The sequence below is a fragment of the Schistocerca cancellata genome, chromosome 2 (assembly GCF_023864275.1).
Source record: "Schistocerca cancellata isolate TAMUIC-IGC-003103 chromosome 2, iqSchCanc2.1, whole genome shotgun sequence".
NCBI classification, from domain to species: domain Eukaryota; kingdom Metazoa; phylum Arthropoda; class Insecta; order Orthoptera; family Acrididae; genus Schistocerca; species Schistocerca cancellata.
In genome coordinates, this window is record NC_064627.1 from 812113672 (window position 1) to 812134096 (window position 20425).

At 38.0% G+C, this 20425-nt stretch overlaps 1 protein-coding gene across 1 annotated transcript in view; it reads left to right on the top strand.

The window, feature by feature from the left end:
• LOC126162690 (BRO1 domain-containing protein BROX-like) overlaps positions 1-16245 on the top strand; it is a 126771-nt gene extending 110526 nt beyond the window's left edge. The window contains exon 9 of the mRNA XM_049919343.1: positions 8458-16245. Coding sequence (XP_049775300.1) covers positions 8458-8562 — 105 coding nt within the window. The 3' untranslated portion in view covers positions 8563-16245. The remainder of the gene's footprint in view (positions 1-8457) is intronic.
• The last annotated feature ends 4180 nt before the right edge of the window (positions 16246-20425 follow it).

A 20425-nucleotide genomic window follows, 5' to 3' on the forward strand; every position in this document is an offset into this window, starting at 1 on the left:
TTTGCACAGAAACCAGATGGCAGTTATAAAGAGTTGAGGGTCATGAAAGGGAAGCAGTGGTTGGGAAGTGAGTGAGACAGGGTTGTAGCCTCTCCCTGATGTTATTCAATCTGTATATTGAGCAAGCAGTAAAGGAAACAAAAGAAAAATTTGGAGTAGATGTTAAAATCCAGGGAGAAGAAATAAAAACTTTGAGGTTCGCCGCTGACATTGTAATTCTGTCAGAGACAGCAAAGGACTTGGAAGAGCAGTTGAACGGAATGGACAGTGTCTTGAAAGGAGGATATAAGATGAACATCAACAAAAGCAAAACGAGGATAATGGAATGTAGTCGAATTAAGTTGGGTGCTGCTGAGGGAATTAGATTAGGAAATGAGATACTTAAAGTAGTAAAGGAGTTTTGCTATTTGGGGAGCAAAATAACTGATGATGGTCGAAGTAGAGAGGATATAAAATGTAGACTGGCAATGGCAAGGAAAGCGTTTCTACAGAAGAGAAATTTGTTAACATCGAGTATAGATTTAAGTGTCAGGAAGTCGTTTCTAAAAGTATTTGTATGGAGTGTAGCCATGTATGGAAATGAAACATGGACAATAAATAGTTTGAACAAGAAGATAATAGGAGCTTTTGAAATGTGGTGCTACAGAAGAATGTTGAAGATTAGGTGGGTAGATCACGTAGCTAATGAGGAGGTATTGAATAGGATTGGGGAGAAGAGATGTTTGTGGCACAACTTGACTAGAAGAAGGGATCGGTTGGTAGGACATGTTCTGAGTCATCAAGGGATCACAAATTTAGCACTGGAGGGCAGCGTGGAGGGTAAAAATCATAGAGGGAGACCAAGAGATGAATACAATAAACAGATTCAGAAGGATGTAGGTTGCAGTTGGTACTGGGAGATGAAGGAGCCTGCACAGGATAGAGTAGCATGGAGAGCTGCATCAAACCAGTCTCAGGACTGAAGACCTCAACAACAACAACAACAACAACAACAACACCAACATATGGGTGAGCATTATCATATTAGAAGAACACATCACCTTTATGTTGGGAAAATGGCTAAAGAATGGATCTAACAAAACTCTTCACGTAAAGAGCATTGGTTAGTGTCCCATCCAGACACACCAGATGTGGATGAGAGTTGTAGATTGTTGCACTCCAGACCATAAAGCCTGAGGTAGGACCTGTTGCAGGGCCTTTGTGTCTTGAAGGAATGCATTTCATGTGAGAGTGCTCACCAGGTCTACATCATACACACGAATGACCTTCAGTTGCTTGCAGGCAGAATCTGCTTTCATTGCTGAAGACCATGGTGTGCCACATCATCTTCCAAGTGACCCTCTGATGGAACCAGTCGAACCATGTACATCAGTGCTGTGGCGTGAGTGGAAAATGGGCTAGAGATATGCGTGCCCGCAGTCCCACTTCTAATAACTGGTTCGCATCAGTTTGTGTTGACACCACACTGAGACTTCTGGCTGTGAGCATTCCCTGAACTAGACGATATTTGAATAACTTACATGACTGCAGCCACATAATTCCTTAACAATTGCTGGAGTTTTGACAGGTGAATGCTGTGTCATTTTCAAGATTCGTATCAAAGGGGAAATAACTTGCATGGCAATTTAAACCCTTGGTGGTCAGTGCTGTACCAATCAGGAAACCAAAAGATGGCATGTAAAGGCAGACAACATCCACTGTAAACAACCAGTGCCACTACACAAGCAAAGATAACAATTCTCAGATGTTATCGGTTGTGAAATATTAACCAACAGTAGCTGCACAAGTAGTGCTACCTCTGTACTTTAGGCAAAGAGTGGATTTCCAAGAAGAATTTAAGAAAAAAATCTCCGTCTATTTGTAAGGTCACTTGATAGTTTAATTTCTCTCTCTCTCTCTCTCTCTCTCTCTCTCTCTCTCTCTCTCTGGCTGAAGGCTTAAAAAAATTGAGGTTAGGTTTGGAACTGAATTAAATAACTTGTTCCAATGACCAGTTCGGTGATCAGACAAATGAGGTTGTGATGGGGCTTGCTTCAGAGGGCCCATGACATCTAAGTTTAGCACTCCTTGAGGTTGCCTTTTGCCAGAACAGATGAAGTGAGAGACAGATCAGATGTATTATGCTATCGACCAACTGTGAATTGGGCGAGTGATGAGAATAATGAGGTGGTGCCTGAGGCTACGCAGATAGTTTTTCCAACAGGTTTGGTTGTATTCTGAGGAAACACCATGTGAAATGTGTTCTTCAACCACAATCTAATATTAGGGCCCTTTTATGGTCTGTAAATGAAGCGTAAAGTTTGTGTCCTACTATTTCGCATGTCGTCATGGCATGTCACACATCGTCAGTCCATAGACGTATCACGGTACTGTACTGAACAGATATTTGAATATTGTGCAGGAGCAGTTAAATTTAATGAAACTAAACTCCTAATTTTTGTTGTTTATATGTCCTCTAAATCTGACTTCAGAGCATTTATGCTCAAGCTAGAGAGGGTTCTTGATTCACTTTATAGGAGGTACCAGAAATTAGCTGGATGTGATGACTTCAATATTAATTTTGTATATGATTGTGCAAGAAAGAGGGTGTTGGTAGATCTCCTAAATTCATATGATCTAATGCAGATAGTGTTTTTTCCATGTAGGGTGCAGGGGAACAGTAGCTCAGCCATAGACAACATTTTTATTCATTCTGCAATACTAGATGAGCAGTCTCTTAGTAAAAGGGTAAATGGTCTTTCGGTCCACGATTCACAAATTTTGACACTAAAAGGCTTTTGTACTCAAACAAATGTCATATAATTATGAACTACGTAGGAAAGTTAATCCAACAGCAATAGAGAGTTTTTTAAAACTCATCAAGGAACAAGAATGGCAGGATGTTTATAGTGTCGATAACATAATGACAAATATAATGCTTTTCTTAACACATTTCTCATTGCTTTCCATTAGAACTTTCTAAATGGGGTACTAGCAATAAAAAGCAAAAGGCAGCCTGGGTGGCTGACTAGTGGGACAAGAATATCATGTAGAACAAAACAGGAATTATATCAAAATGTTAGAAGTAGTCACAATCAGGCTACAGTTGCTCATTACAAACAGTATTGTAAGGTGCTTAAAATGTTATTAGGAAGGCAAAGAGTATGTGGTGTGCAAATAGAATAGCTAATTCACAGGATAAAATTAAAATCATATCGTCAGTTGTGAAGAAACTGTCTGGTCAGCAGCACAAGGTCGACGATATAATTCAGTTCATAGTAAAAATATTGCTGTTACTGATAAACCTGATATATGTACAGTATTTAACAATCATTTTCTGAGCATTGCTGGTGAATTAATAAAAAATTAGTTTCTGCAGAGAATCATATAACTCTCTTGGGAAACGCCCTTCCGAGATGATGTCTGAAATACTCCTCTGTGATACTGACAGTGGGGAGATTGAGTCAATAGTTAAATCATTGAAGACTAAGCACTCTCATGGATATGATGGAGTGCCTAGCAGAATATTAAACTACTGTGCCACACATGTTAGCCCTTTACTTAGCCATATTTGTAATTTTTTATTTAGGAATGGTCAGTTTCCTTCTTTTTCTTCTTCTTCCTTAGCGTTTGTCCTGCATGCTGGCGGGTTCCGCTGTTTTGGCTCATTGTCACCACTTCTTGTTATCTTGTGCCTGATCAGGGTGAAAGCTGAGATCTTGAGGTCTTCATGCATGGTGTCAAGCCATCGCTGCCTTGATCGTCCTGCTGGCCATTTCCCATTGACATTTAGGTTGAAACTAGTCTTTGCCACTATTGTCTCATCTGCTCTAAGGACATGTCCGTACCAACGTAGGCCGCTTTCTCTCATTTTGTCTACTATTGGTGCCACACCGTATAGCCTGTAGACTCTGCTTCCCTTGTTGAAGACCAGCATTCAGCCCCATACAGTGCAACTAAATGGATTATCAATCAGTGTACTTTTGATTTGAGACTGTTTGGAATTTTCTTACTGCAGTAACGGCACACCATTTGAGCCACACGCTGCTAAGGCGGTTGGAGATTCCTGTACTCAGATTTCCATCGGCAGCAATTGTCGAGCCTAGGTACTTAAAAGCCCTTGCTGTTGGGAGGTCAACATCATTGATTCTGATGGTTATAGCTTTATTTAAATCTGTCGAAAGGTAATATGTTTTCAACACATTGAGCTGTAGTCCTACATCTATAAGGCGGTCATTCCAGGCTTACACTTGAAGTTGCAGATCATTCTTATCTTCACTGGCCAATAGCACATCATCAGTATACAGTAACGTCCAGGGTGAGGTTTTCTGGAGGTTTCTTGGGGCGGTATACATGAGAGTGATAAATAGGCGCAGTGAGAGAACAGATCCCTGATGAACTCCCACGGAAATAAGGAAGTTGTCAGATAGTCCGGCAGCAGACTGTATCCGGCTCTTCGGGTTCTGGTAGAGCAGTCTGACCCAGTCTTCAGGTACTCCATGCTCTTGCAGGACAAGCTAAATTAACTCGTGTGGCACTCGGTCAAAGACCTTTTCAAGATTGAGAAAGGCAAAGTGTAGATGTTTTGACTTCTCACAGTGCTTTTTGATAAGCAGACGAGCTGCATGGATAACATTTGTCATCCCACAGCCCCTCACGAATCCATGTTGATTGATGGAGAGACTGATAGTTTATCAGATCCTTTTATCGATGATGCGCTCGAATACTTTAATGGTGTGTGACAGAAGGCTTATTGGACAGTAGTTGCTACATTCAGCTGGACTTCCATTCTGTTCTGCTTCCAAATTGGAACTGTTGTGCTACATGTCCAGTCAACTGGAAATGTTCCCTCCTCAATGATCTTATTAAAGTAATTTGTCAACCATTCAGCTGAATCACAGTGTTTTGATTCACAAGTCTGCAGGAAGATCATATGGCCCCATTGCCTTTCCATTTTTCATTTTCCGTAATGCTTTGACAACCTCATCCTTGGAGACTGGTGCAATGGGTTCCTCTACTGGAATTAACACTGTAATTGGAGCATGTGGAAACTCCTCGTTGCAAACTTCCTCAAAGTATTTCCTCCATAGCTTTGCTACTTTCTTTCTGTTGGTGATAAGTTTGTCTTCTTCATAATTGATTCCACAGAATTTTTCAATGTCTGCAATTTGTTTATTGTGCTGCTTCACCAGTCAACAAATTTCTCATTCTCCAGTAGGTGTTTCTAGTAGACTTCACTGAAATGGGCTGATTTGGCTGCTGCAACTGCCTTCTTTGCTGCATTCCTAGCTTCACGGTAATCCTTCCAGTTTTCATTTGTCTTAGAGGTGAGGACCTTTTGGCATAGCTGCTTTCTAATGTGCACTGCCTTCTTCACCTCCTCAGTCCAGAGCCATGTTTGGCAATAGATTTTACGTCAGCCTGGTTCTGTGGTGCCTAATGTTTCCTGGGCTGCTGTTATTACATGGACTTTCAGGGCATCCCATGATGTTCCTACGTCAGTAATATGGGGAAGAGTGATGGGTGAAATAATGTCTCTTTCTGCATCTTTGAGTTGCCACCACTTAGTACATGCTAGGACATTGCATTCTCTCTTCCTTTGATTTTGACGTTTGATGCGCAATTTGACAACTAGCAGGCGGTGTTGTGTAGCAACTGTTTCATATGGAATAGTTTTTTTCATCCAAAATGAAGTTTATGTTGCGTCACCGTACAGGAATGAAATCTATCTGGCTCATGTTGTTAGCACTGTAGTAAGTCCAAAGGTGGGACATCCTCTTCTTGAATAGGTGTTCGCGGTGACTAGGTCATGTGTTTCTGCAAAGTTCAGTATTCTCTCGCCATCTACATTTCTATGTCCAGCCCCCCACTACTATTTCATCGGTATCCATCTGCATTTGAACCAACATGACCAGTGAGATCACCAAATACGACGAGAGTATCTTCAGGTGGCACTTCTAAGATCCTATCATCAAGCAACATCCAAAAGTCATCTTTTGTCTTTTGTGTGCAGCCTGGTTGCAGAGCGTAACAAGAGAATATATGGATGTTCCTCTCGTCCGTAGCCAGTTTTCTGAACAATTAAAGGGCATTGAAGACCTTGCCGTTGTGTGCCCGTACAAACCTCTCCATCCCCTGAACAATTAAAGTACTCAGTAGTAAAGCCGCTTTATTAAAAGGGAGAAAGGGATAATGTAGATAATTTTCGATCTATTTATATGCCATCAGTGTTTGCTAAAAGAAAAGGCTGTGTATGTAATGGTAATTGAAAAGGTTTCGAACACTAGGCATATTTTTTGATTTAACTAAGGTGTTTGATTGTGTTGATCACAGAATATTGCTCCTGAAGTGGGACCATTACGGAATATGGGGAGTAGCTCACAATTGGTTCACCTCTTACTTTAACAGCAGACAGCACAAGATCATTATTCACAGTGTTGAGAATGGCTGTGATGTGGGGTCTGAGTGGGGTACGGTCAAATGGGTGGTGCCCCAGGGATCATTGTTGTGGCCACTCCTGTTCCTTATTTATATAAATGATATGGCCTCTAGTATTACAGGTAACTCTAAAACATTTCTGTTTGCTGATGACACTAGCTTGGTAGTAAAGGATGTTGCATGCAACATTGTCTCGGTTTCAAACCTCATAGTCTAATGGCTAGCATTGCTGCCTGTGGATCACGGTATCCCGGGTTCGATTCCCAGCCATGTTTTGGGGTTTTCTCTGCCCGGGGACTGGGTGTTTGTGTTGTCCTCAGTATTTCATCATCATCATGTATGACAGTGGCTAGAGTGGACTGTGTAAAAATTGGTACTTTGTACAGGTGCTGATGACCGTGCAGTTGAGCGCCCCACAAACCAGGCATCATCATCATCATCATCATCATCATCATCATCTTCATCATTGTCAGTTTCAAACAGTGCAGTTCATGGCTTGTGGAAAATAAATTAACTCTAAATCACATTAAGACTCAGTTTCTACCACACAATTCAACAAAACCCAACATTTTAATTTCACAGAACGGGCATATGATTCGTGAAACTGAACAATTCAGATTTCTGGTGTTCAGATAGATAGTAAATTGTTGTGGAAAGCCCACATTCAGGATTTTGTTCAAAGACTTAATGCTGCCATTTTTACTATTAGAACAGTATCTGAAGTAAGTGATCGTTTGACACAAAAATTAGCCTACTTTGCTTATTTTCATTCACTTAATGTCATATAGTATTATATTTTGGGGTACCTCTTCCCATTCTAAAAGGATATTTTTGGCTCAGAAACAGGTGGTTTGGGCAATAAGTGGTGTAAGTTCACGAACCTCTTGTCGATCCCTTTTCACTAGTCCGTGTATTTTGACATTGGCCTCTCAATATATGTATTCTTTACTGCTGTTTCTTGTTAACAATATCAACTTTTTCCCAAGAATAAGCAGCTTCCACTCAGTTAATACTCGGCAGAAATCCAACCTGCATTTGGATTGGACTTCCTTAACCCTTGTCCAGAAAGGTGTGCAATATACTGCTGCATCCATTTTCAGTAAGCTACCACTGAATTAAAAAATCTTAGCACTAATCCACGCACTTTCAAATCGAAACTGAAGAGTTTCCTCATTCCTTCTATTCTGTTGCAGAGTTCGTTGAAAAATTAAGCTGATTCTTATGCTATATTGTTGACTGCATTTACTGAAACTTATGGCTGACTTTTTTGGGTTCATAAGCATTTTATTTTTATCTTTTAATACATTTATATTGGAATTTCATGCACTGTCACATTCCATGACCTTGGAGATTTGCTCCTCAATTTGGTACTACAGAACTTGACATGTAAATAAATAAATAAAACTATTAGGACCATAGAGGCCTGATAAATAGAGCATAAGTGTCACACATGCTTAAGCAGTCAGGCAAAACTGCAACTGTAGAACACTGCCTCAGCAACAGTCCTGCAATGGAAAGTAACAACATAGAGATTATGATGTGAACTTCCAGTCACTGGTATAGTAAAATTATTGATGTGGTTGACATTGAACTAACAAGGTACTTTAAAAGTGAAGATAGAGCCTTTTGATTAAATATTGCTTGGAATCCTGCTTTCTCCCTCATCAAACAACTGAGAGGTGAGTCAATGCTGCTTACTCACCAATAATGCCTAATGAGAGTTGTCTGGTAGTGCTGGTTGCTTACAGTACATATTGTTTTTCTGCTTACACTCTCTCTTCATTTCCTGGCTGGTGCAGTCCCAAGTACCGAGGATTTAAATAGTCATGCCAGTGATCTCACTTCACTTATTCCTTGAAAATAATGGATTGTTCCCTTGCCAATATGCCAATTAAATTATCTGAAAATTTGATACACCCGGAGAAGCTAAAATTTCACATACATTGTAGACTATGACTAACAAGAAAAGAATAAATAAAAATAAAAAATTATAGAAGAACAATTAGATTTTAAGAACTTTTCATCTGTTTATTTCTTCAGAATACAGCAGCAAAACTGGAAGGAGAACTTCCAGCAGTGAAGGAAGCTCAAGTTCACCAGTCATCTAAGGACCCAAAGACTGAAAGTGGATGCAGCATACAATAACATAAATATTTCAGTGGTACTATTGGTTCTGGGGCAAGTCAAGCTTACGAAGTGCAGCTGTTTATATGTCTGTGTTATCACAGATTGCGTAAACTATTCCTGTTCACATACACTCTATAACCAAATACATAAATGTAACATTTAACTATTTGTGGCAATTTCTTTGCTTTTAGTTGTGCCTCTTGGGCTTGATATGCAGTTTTACATGTGTAGTATCAATTTTAATTAATATTGTAAAAGTGCTATTACTTAATGTTGTTTTGCTTCATATTAGGCAGAGTCAATATTCTGCTCTCAAAGCTAGATGTCTATATACTGAAAATATAATGTCTTAAAGACTGTAATTATTACAACATTTGTTTTATTTTCAAAGTATTATCTTCTACTGTATAATTAACTGTTTGCACATACATTGTTGTTCCTGAAGAGGAAAGTTTTGACATTGATTACTACAGTTCCTTTAACATTAATTTTATTTTTTCGTATTTTAGTGGAAGCATTTATTTATTTATTTACAAAATAATTGTAAGATAAAGATGTAGAGAAGAAAATATATATTTACAAAGAAATTGTATATAAAAATTATATTTTTAAAAGTTATGTGGTACATGCTTTAATGCTGATGTGATAATTACATTTGTGCTTTTTGAGTGGGGTACTCTGTTTTATGAGTTACATGTTGCCTGATTATTTTAGTAGCAGATAAATGTGAATATTTTTACCAGTTAACACTTTTGTGTTACTACCTGTAGATGACGCAATCATTGTACAAAAGTATGCTTTGTATATGGGCAAGTGCTGTAAGATTTTAAGCCTTCAACATTATTAGAAACGGATCACTGTATCCAAACACAAAACATAACTTTTTAACAAATATTCAATTGATTGGACATTGACAGGAAGGAGTAGAATGGTGATTGGCTACTGGAGGACTCAACTGTTGTGTTCATTAGGTGTTAGAAATTTCACTTCCTCTGCTTTCATGAGGGTTACTTCTAAGTTAATACAGTACTCAAAGGATTTAAAAGTGTATAATGTAAACAGCAGTGCTTCTGCAGTATTCCTCATCTTTGTTATGAAGACCCCGTGTCTGTCTAAAATAAGAATGAGTACCTAAAGTAAAGGAAAGGCAACTACTCACCTGTAGCAAACTGATGTGTGGTACATAGACACACGTGAAAGAACACAGTATTAACTAGATTTCACACCCTGACTCTTCTTTTAGCAGAAAATACACACACTACCATGCAGGCACCCATATGCACACTGAAAATACTTCCCTAATCTAAGTTTTGTTTGGTTTCAGTTTCATGGCTGTAGACTTGTTTGTGCTGAGCAATTGGTATGTCACACTGAAGTGTCCAGCAATAGTCAGCCGCAACAACACACATTTTAAAGAGCAAAGATGCCGCAGTAGTGTGCGATGCTGCTCTCTGATAACACTGAAAAACAGAGTTTAAAAATTGGCAAATATCGTGGTATCCAACACTTATTCCGAGACAAGTGAAACATGCTGATTCGAAATACACAAACCATTTGTCTCTACCATGCACCATTTTTTAGTACTACGTGATGCACATGCTAAATAGTAATATCTAGTTCAAGATATAATACACACAAAATCCATACACATTGACAATACTTCTTTAATTTAAAGTGTGTTTGGTTTGAATTTCTTGGCAGTAAACTTGTGTTCATGCTGAGCATTTGGTATGTCACGCTGAAGTGTCCAGCACTAGTTAGCTAACATTGCTGTAGTCCATCAGCGCTGATACTGCGACTCTGTTACTGAGTTATCCTGTTGAAAATGTTCACATGTTTTTCACTCACTGAACCTAGGTTTTTGGGGAAGAAGTCAAGATGTGAGTTGAGGAGATGATTTTTGAGGGACATGTTGACACCCAGCTGTTTGTGTGCACTGATGCACTTCTTCACAACATTGACATAGTCAGCAGATTTATAATTTACAGCTGATTTGTATACCACCCATGCATTTCTTTCTGAATCATTCAGTAAGTCTTGGAAATGACTGTTAACAATTACCTTCCTTATTTGTGGACCTATGGACTCACCTTCTTTCACTTTCATATAACTCAACTCTGGAAACTTGTTGCACAAATATCAAAAAGCATCTGAATCATTGTCTAGTGCCTTCACAAAATTGTTCACGAGCCCCAGCTTGTTATAAAGTGGTGGTGTGCTAACTTTATCACAGTCAGTCAGTGGCACATGAAGAACATTTTTATTTCCTGGCTAGATTCGTTTCTGATTGGCCAATTTTTCTTTATGTAGTGGTGCTTACTACTCTACTGTCCCACTTGCAGATAAAACAGCAGTACTTTGTGTACCTTTTCTCTATTCCCATGAAAATGGTGATAACTTTTAAGTGGACACAGTACACCATTTATACTCATGATACCACACTTTACTTTTTTTTCAAAAAGTAACAACATATTTTAATATGTCTCTTTCAGGAGGGTGGAATATCCAGCTGGTACTGCTGCATACTTGTTTCCTTGTAAAATAACATTGCTTTCAAACTCTCTTTTAGATGAGTTAATGAAGAACCACCATGCTTTAATGTTGTGATCTACCCCGAGGATTGACATGAGGCAACAAATGCCTGTACAGTAGCAAATAGTGTCACTCATTGCAAAGAATTTCACAAATTCTTCATGTCTGTGGCAAAAATATGAAGTCATTGTATCCAGTGCAAGCAAATTAAATTCTTTAATGCACAAAGTGAGCATTTCAGCTTGTTAGTGCCAGTCCAGTACAAAATCACAAAGATCAGCATTGCTCATTAAATGAATACCTTCTCCAGATTGGTAATCAAAGTCTGATACATTGCTGAAAGATGAAAGAGAACTTTCTTGCATTTCTTCATCAACTGTATTTTCTGGAGGTGCTATTTATTGGCATTAAACAAGTGGTGGGATCATGTGGAACTGGTTTAGAAACCAAGAGAACATTGGGCTACATTACAGGTGCACAAGTATTGTAAGAAAAATCTAGTGACATTTGCCGAACAAGTAACAGTCTGTGGCGTTATACAACCTCTGTGCCTTAATACTGTTCTAAACTGAAAATAAAAAAGAAATGAATGAAATATTAGTAGTGCAATATTGAAAATGTTTTGACATATTACTTTAAATATAATTATTTTTACAGTCAACAAAAATATTGTATGGTGTTGCACAAAAAATTACTGACAATATGGGGGTAAAAGAAATTAATGGTGGTCCATGAAAATTAACTTTTGTCAATATCTTCAAAACATGACATGGTAGAGAAAAATGATTTTCGGACTTGAAATTCGAATACCAAACTACAGTACAAAAACAAAATACCACATTAGATATCTAGAGCTAGTTTATCAGTGTTGCCACAGCCACGGTTATGTGCGCTTGAGTGTCTTTGTGATTTTGCATGTGGATGTGTGTAATTTCTACCAGAAGGAAAGCAGGGCTCAGAGGTTGCCTTTCCTTTATTTTATGTATTTTTCATCCAGGAATTTTCATTATTGTTATCCAGTAATAATGAAGTACTAATGAGTGCCCTAGCTGTCTTTCATCTTTTTTTTTTGTCAGGTTGCAAATCCAAGGTTTGAAATTCAATCCCGGATTTATCCTTGGATATTGTTTCTAGGACCTAATGTGACTAAACACTAACAATTCTTAGTGTGTGGGAAAAATGCCTAATTAGTGTATGGTTCACTATAGAAAACAGTACAAGCCACCCTCTAACTGAGTGGGTAAGCTAGGTTGGATGATGGTGGAAGAGGAAAGTGCACCATGTCTAATATGTCCATGTGTGGTAAAGTCCTGTAATCATAGTAGTGTGCAAACAAATCTATAACTTTAATAGCACTTTATGTTTTTGTGGTGTGTGAAGTATTTAGGTGGACATGTGATAATATACAGTATTCTAGCTTAGATAACAATTTATTCTAAGGTTTCTCTGGCAAAGATCAGGCTTCTTCAGTTAATTCTGTAATGATTTTCCCCATTGATGATGTAATTTATATGTTGGAACCATAGTGACTACTGGTGTAACATCATTAATTAATCAGACTGTGTAGATATTTGCTCTACTGTCTTGTAAGCATTAAGTAAAATATGGTGATGTACCTTAATAAAATGAATGAAGTATCTTTACTTTTACACTTGAATTGTTCCTATAAATTTGATATGAAATTCTTTTGAAGCTGCATGTTGTTTAGCCAATTAGTGCTTGAAAATTTTACATTTGTTACCTTTACCTTGTGTGTTAGATTGAGAAGAAGCATTTAAAGTGAAAAAGCAGTTTTTGTCTTTCTAGTTATAATACACTACACCACAATGCTAAGTACTATTGAGAGCAAGATATACATCTGTATGAAAAGGTTACACATTTTTGTATTAACAGAAACAAATTAAAGATGAGTACAAATTACCAATAAAAAAAGTTAACTTATTTGGTATGATAAAGAGCAAAACACTCAACAAACAATCCCATATTACAGTTCTTGCACTGGTAGCATGCTGCTGTCCTGCTGTTTATTTCAACATATTTCCTTTGATTTCCTGTATTTTAACCATCAGGTGGTTCATTCCATTATATTCAAGTTCATTTGCTACAGTAATGGAGTGCGAGGTTCATCCAAAGTGCTTTTGGTGGTGTCATGTACTGTCTCAAGTACACCTGCACAAATTCTCATTGAAAGTTTACATGGTCAGTTGAATTTCCATTTTTGCAGTAAGCCATCAAGACATTGTGTACAGTGACATCCAATAACAAACTGAAAAGAGCCGAGTCCATTTCCTATTAAAGATTTTTATCCTGTACTGATTCACATGTTGATCCATTTGATCAGGTCCTCACATGTGCCTGATGTATTCTGTAAGTATAGATAGATGGCTGAGGAACTTCAAGGAGTATCATTGACTGTTGAGGGTATTGTAATTACATTAGTTACTGTGTTCACCTCACTTGTACTTGATGCTGCAGAAACAATGGAATCAAACAGAAACAGATCTTTTCTTTTATATGGCAGAATGAGTAGTAACTCTTTCATATTTCTCTATTTTCTTCTTCTGTGGAAGATAAAATTTTCTCTCATTGACTTGGTGCCTCCAAAGCCTTGTTCTCTAAGAAAAATTACAAAAGCAATAGACTTACTAGAATAATGTATAAAATTATTTAAATGCTCCCATTAGTGCTTAGTACTACTTTTGTGTAAAATTAAATAATTAGCATGTGTCCCTGTGATGCAAATAATGTTGCATAAATTTAAATAAATGACACACGATTGTTGGCTTATTGAGGAACTACTTACAGTTTCTGAACCTGAACAAAACTTATTTTACTAGTTATATGTACTCTTTTAACTCCACGATTTGATGAGATTCAAGCTGTAGAAATAATGTTTAAATTCAATTGCCAGTTGTTCCCAATTACGTACTGCTTCTCACAACTACTGACAGGTATGAAAGAACAGATGTTCAGCAATCCTTAAACAAACCTAATAAGATTATAGATTGTCTAAGGGCAATAATGGGTTAATTTGTAGAAGAGAACCAAAGAATTTGTGTAGTTAATGTGCTTACAACTTAAGCATGAGGAAATAAATATTCATCCCATAGTGTAAGACACCAGATACGTTTGAATGTACAGTGTAAATTGTTAGTGTGTGTAAGGTTGGAAAACGTAAAGACTTTCCTTTGTATAAGGTGAAGACCTTTTCCTCGTAAATAACACAACCTTTTCTTCCATTTTTCTTATTTTGTGTGATATATCTACGTACCCCAGCCTCCCTCCTCATAACCCACAAAAATTTATCATTGTGCATTCTATCAAAAATTTAAAAAAATACAGTAATTACACAAGCTTGTAAATTATGAGAGAAGATTCACTGTATAGAGTAATTTTGTTAGTTCTGTTTTATTTGTGTCGTTAAGAAAGAAATCACAGTACAGTAATGGTGACCCTGTAGTTTTTAGGTAATATTGTTGTATGTTGAGGTGCAGTCCTCTCAGAATAATTTTGAAGTGGGAGCAACAGATGTATAGGAATTCCCAGACCCTCAATCCTAGACTGCCAGACATAAGAAACATTATGAGATAGTCAGTAATAAATTTTGATAAAGTGTTTACTTTGGAAGATTGTTCGGTTGTGCATACTCTGTGTGACAGCAGCATCTTCTATTTGTATATATCCCAGAGGCAGTATAAGTTTGTGTTTTCAGTTCTCCATATCTTTCCTTGAACTCTGTTCTATTGAAATAAAAGATTTCAGCTCCATTCTTTTCAGTTAAATCAATTTGACTCTGGTCACTCTTTTTATTGCGGTCTCAATTTCTTCTTTGATTAGAAAATAAACAATCTACATCTACCAAAACAATTTCATCTATTACTTTTTTTAAAACATTCTTGTTATCAGTCAAGTTCCTTTTATAAAATATCACATCAGAATAAGTGAAAGAGGAGACTAAACAGAAAATGATTAAGATGAACAAAGAACAACTATAAATACATTACTTACATTTCTGAGCTGTAATTCTCAAGTATCACCACTCTTTCCACCATAGTGGGTAAACTACAGCAGATCTCTTCCATTACAACAGTTCATACATCACTCTATGAAATAGTCAGATGTCATCTTGTTAGAATAACGCTTCACTCATCACTAGGAGGATATTTACATGCAAACAGAAGTATTTCCTGCTGTAGCCTTTCATCTCTTTCTATACCTTTTTCCTCCCATTACATTTTCTCTTCCTCAAAACAAGACTTACTGTAGTCTGTGCAATAAGTAATTTTATGCACAGATTTTCCTCACTATCTCAAAATGAACCCATCACAGTGTAAACCCTACGGTGTGACCACAGTTTGCCTTTTTATGACTGAATGACCATCCTCAGATGTGCTAATTTTATAGTAATTGATGATTGTTCACCCTCCATTTTAATCTTTTTTTTTTTTTTCGTCATGCATTGCTTTCCGAACTCTGTTGCTTTTTTATAGCATGACCACACAATATGACTGACTTTGACAATTTGTCTGTTGTAGTAAGCCACTCATATACATTTACGCAGATATACAATCTTATTATTGTCTCAGTGCAAGTGGAATTAACCAGTGGCATATGTACATTTATAAGAAGCAACAAGTGGTTGAATCTGAACATGAAACTGAATGTTGTGTCAACCCTGACAGATATAGAGAAGTAGTTTCTCTTTGTTCTCAGCCCCCATTCCCTCCTGTCATCACCACAGATATTACTGCAGACTGAGCTGATTTGCACAATAAAAGGAGATGAAAAATAACAAGAAGGAAAGAATAAATTATGGGTACGATAGTGATGAAAAATGTAGTCATGAAGCAAGTATGAAACTAAATTTCTTTGAACAGCTCCATAAAAATTATCATCATTCTTAGTAACAGATTGCACATCTTCTGAGAATTTTGCAGTGGTAGTGCTGGTGGTGGTGGTGGTGGTGGTGGTATAGGAGCAATAAGTGCACCAATTTATTTCATTTCATTATAGTCTTTAATTAGGCCTTAACCAGTATTACATGTATTCCTAAATGTGTATGTTAGTGCAGAGTTGTACCCAGTTTTGTATGTTGACCAATAAATACCACTCATAACATATTCATTGTACTTATTGTCATAATAAATTTCCATTGTATGTTTAAATTTATTTGCTGTTTTTCATTGTTTCTTAGGTACTTTCAGAGTCTAATATTGTTCTACATGGGTCAACAAAATTTGTTAACATTTCTTTCAGATCTTCTGAAAGTTTGTGACAACAAAAATATGGACACTTCAGAAAAAAACTGAAAAGTTTTTTGTCTCAATTAGTTGTATAATCTATGAACAAGACATGGCTAAACATGAAATAAATTTAATTACTTGCACATTCAATTTAGCCACAAAATATCTAAATATGTTATATTTGTAAATATAACAAACAACACACACACACACACACACACTTCATCTACGGATGTACCCTTTTAATTCAAAAAATGGATCACTGATTTTAATTATCAATTTGTAAAAAAATGTAAGATTTACCTTTAATCAGTGATGAAACTTGCAAATAATATTTATCAAAACTTGCCACATGAGTGAAAAATGTTACTAGATTTTCTCTTTTTAGCCAAAAATGAACATAAATTTTCTTTTTTATTCGATTAAATTTTTAAACTAGTGTATTGCTTTTTTAATAACAATATGAATTATGATAAATTGCTACTCACCGATAGAAGAGGTGTGGAGTAGCAGACATGCACATTTAAAAGTAAACTAAGCTATCAATCAAAGTCCACCAAAAGACTGTGCTGGAGGTGTGGGGAGATAGAAGATATGTGTGAGAGTGGAGTGAGAAAAGGGATGAGCTTACAGGCAAGTGTTGGAGAATGACGATTAGCAAAGATTGAGCCAAGGGGGATTACAGGAACAAAGGAGGGAGAGTTTGGGCTTGCACAGTTCAGATTAGCTGTTGGTGGTGGGAAGGATTCCAGATGACACTAACCATAATTTTTCATTGAAGTCGTGCACATTATGTTGTGCAGCATGCTCAGCAACTGAGTTGTCCAGCTATCTCTAGGCCACAGTTTGGCAGTGGCGATCCACATGGATAGACAGGTTGTTAGTTGTTATGTGAGATAGAATTTCACACAGCGATTGCATCTAAGATGGCAGGCGACATGGCTGCTTTCACAGGTGGCCCTGCCTTTGATGGGCTAGAAAATTCCTGTGACAGGACTGGATTAGGTGGTAGTAGGAAGATGTATGGGACAGGTCTTGCATCAAGAACTTTTACAGGAATATGAGGCATGAGGCAACTGATTGGGAGCAGGGGTAAAATAGTGATGGACAAGGATACTGTGAAAGTTGATTTGGTGGTGGAAAGCCACTGTGGGTGGGCTGTGGAGTGTAGTGGGGAGGGTATTAATCATTTTAGAGCACAATGAGAGTTAGTCAAAACTCTAGTGGAGAAAGTGATTCAGTTGATCCAGGGTGTAGTGAGTCATGAGAGAGGCACTCCATGGTGGCATGGAGGGACTGGGGAGGAACTGGTGGTCACTTCAGATGCAATTACTGTGGGTGGCTTGGCTGTGTGGAAGGGGCTTGTTGTGGAATGGTTGAGAGTTGTAGGAATAGCTTGTATTTTCGATGGTTGGTATGTCTGATGTGGATAAAGTACTGTTGGAGCCTCCCATAAGGTGGAGATTAATATTGAGGAAGGTGGCTTGCTATGTCTCGGAGGTCCAGGTGAAGTGAATTGGGGAGATGTTGAGGTTCCAGAGGAGTGTGGACACGGTGCCTTTACTCTCAGTCCAGGTCATGAAGACGTCTCCATTGAATTAGGATTCTGGATGGCTAGAAAGGATTCCTCTAGATGACATATGAACAGGTTGGCATAGGACAGTGTCATGTGTGTGCCCATGTTTGTATTGCAGATTTGTTTGTAGGTGATGTCTTCAAAGAAGAAGTAATTGTGAGAAAGAAGGCTATTGTTGGTCATAGAGACAAGGCAGGGAGCTGTAAGTTTGGAGTCAGTCTGGCAGTGGGAAAGGTAGTGTTCAATGATGGGAACTCATGGGCGTTGGAGATGTCAATGTACAGGAGGTGGCATTGACAGTGACAAGCAGGCAACCTGTGGTAAGGGGAGAGGAACTGTGGAGAGTCAGTATACAAGAGGTTAGGTATACTTAGAGCTGGATGCATAAACTTTATTAAGCAATCACTATTTTCATTGTTGGTGTAATGTCACCATATCTTTACAACACAATCTCTTCTTACAGAATAAACTGTTGTCCTGACTCATGAAGAAATGTGTTTGAAAGCAATATCTTGACTCACAAACTCAAAACTTGCAGTGATTTTGAGTCTACCAGAATGAAATAGTGATTTTCTCTTGTATGAGGGATTTTCGTGCCATTGGTGAAACATTCTAGCACCAATATTTCAGTTCCTAGTACTTGTGACTGACTGATGAACAGACCTGGAATATTTTCTTCGGCAAAATTAAATAGATCTTCTGCTATTAGAATTTGTTGCCATCTGGCCTTTGGGAACTGACATTGGCAGGAAGGCAATTTGTTGTATCACCTACGCCATCAGATGGACTTTTTCCTTGACTGGTTCCAAAGAAATACTACTTTGTTTCTATCCCAAAATCTCTTTAAGATTTATGAGGTGGCCCTTTTTTCTGTGTTTGTATTGTGATGCAGCTCCATCACTGAAGAATGCAAAATTTGGGAATTACCATTACAAACTTCTAGGACTTGTAGAGGGGAGTGAGTACATAATATTTTGAATAGGAACCCATGTGCACAAACATACCATTTCTATTCTACAACAGTTTCAGTTCAGATTTGTAATGTGACCATGTCTGCTGAGGAAAAGAGGAAAGTCTCAGAGTTGCTTGTCATCATATGGAGTATGTAGGCGGAATGACATGTACTATGTCAGATGGTCACCTGCTGTCACATGATATCTGCTCTGCTGGGTGACTTATATGTGACAAAAATGGGGAAATCCACTGACATAAGCAACTTTGACAAAGGACAGAGTATTATGGGTCAACACCTGGAATTGAGTGTATCAAAAATGACAAGGCTGGTCATCTGTTTGCATACTACTGTTAAGAGCATTTATGGGAAGTTGTTGAAGAAAATGAAATCATGAGTAGGCAAGGTGCTCAATGTCCACACTTCATCACAGAATGTGGAGGTCACATTGTAAAGCAGGATAGACAGCAATCTGTGGCAGATCTGACAATAAAGGAAATTCTGGTGCCGAGACAAGGGTCTCAAAACACACCATTCAGTGCACATTGTTGAACATAGGTTTCTGCAGCAGACGACCTCACGTTTGTTCCCATGTTAACCCAGTAACATCATCAGTTACAACTGCAACAGGCACGGGACCATCAAGATTGGATTGTGGATCAATGGAAATATTTTTCTTGGTTGGATAAATCACATTTCTTGTTATACCGGGTCTGGTTATGTTGTCATCCGTATGAAGAACTGTTCTTAATGTGCACTGCACTATGGATGCAGGCCTGTTGGGACAGTATTATGGTATGAGGGATATTCATTTGTGGTTCCGTATGACGTATGGTAGCAATCAAAGGAACCGTGGCTGTGGACTACATGAACATTATTGCAGGCCCCTTGCATCCCTTCATTCTTGATGTCTTCCACTATGGCAATGGCATCTCCGAGCAGGATAAATGTCCATGTCACAAGGTCAGAATTGCCATACAGTGTTTTGAATGAATTCCAGTTGATGTCTTGGCCATCAAATTCAGTTGATTTGAATCCAATGGAACACATCTGGTACACTATCAGGTGCCAGCTCTGTGCCCGCAAACCACCAGCCCATATTTTATGATAGTTGCATGAACTGTACATAGGCTTGTGCATTATACCTCTGGACACATACAAAGGACTCATCAAATCCATGCCACACTTAATCACTGCTGTATTGTGTTCCAAAAGTTCAAATTGGCAGCAGACCACCTAGTTTTATGTTTTCCATGATGTCCTTAAATCGCTTCAGGCAAATGCCAGTATGATTCCCCCTCCTTTCACAATGCAAGCTAGTGCTCCCTGTCTAGTCTCCATGCTGTTGACGGAATGCTGAACACTAATCTTCTTTTCTTCCTTCCTCCAAAGGTGCACCAACACACCACTGAGCAGATGATCATAACGTTTTGCTTCTTCAGTATATACACAGCAACAGGAAGAAGTGTAATTTGATTGTTTTCCCATTGTAATCTTGCAGTGCTCTAAAAAAAATCTACCTAAATAGCACACTCATGTAGTAAGTTCTGTTTGCATTATGTTAGAAACTGAGCCAAA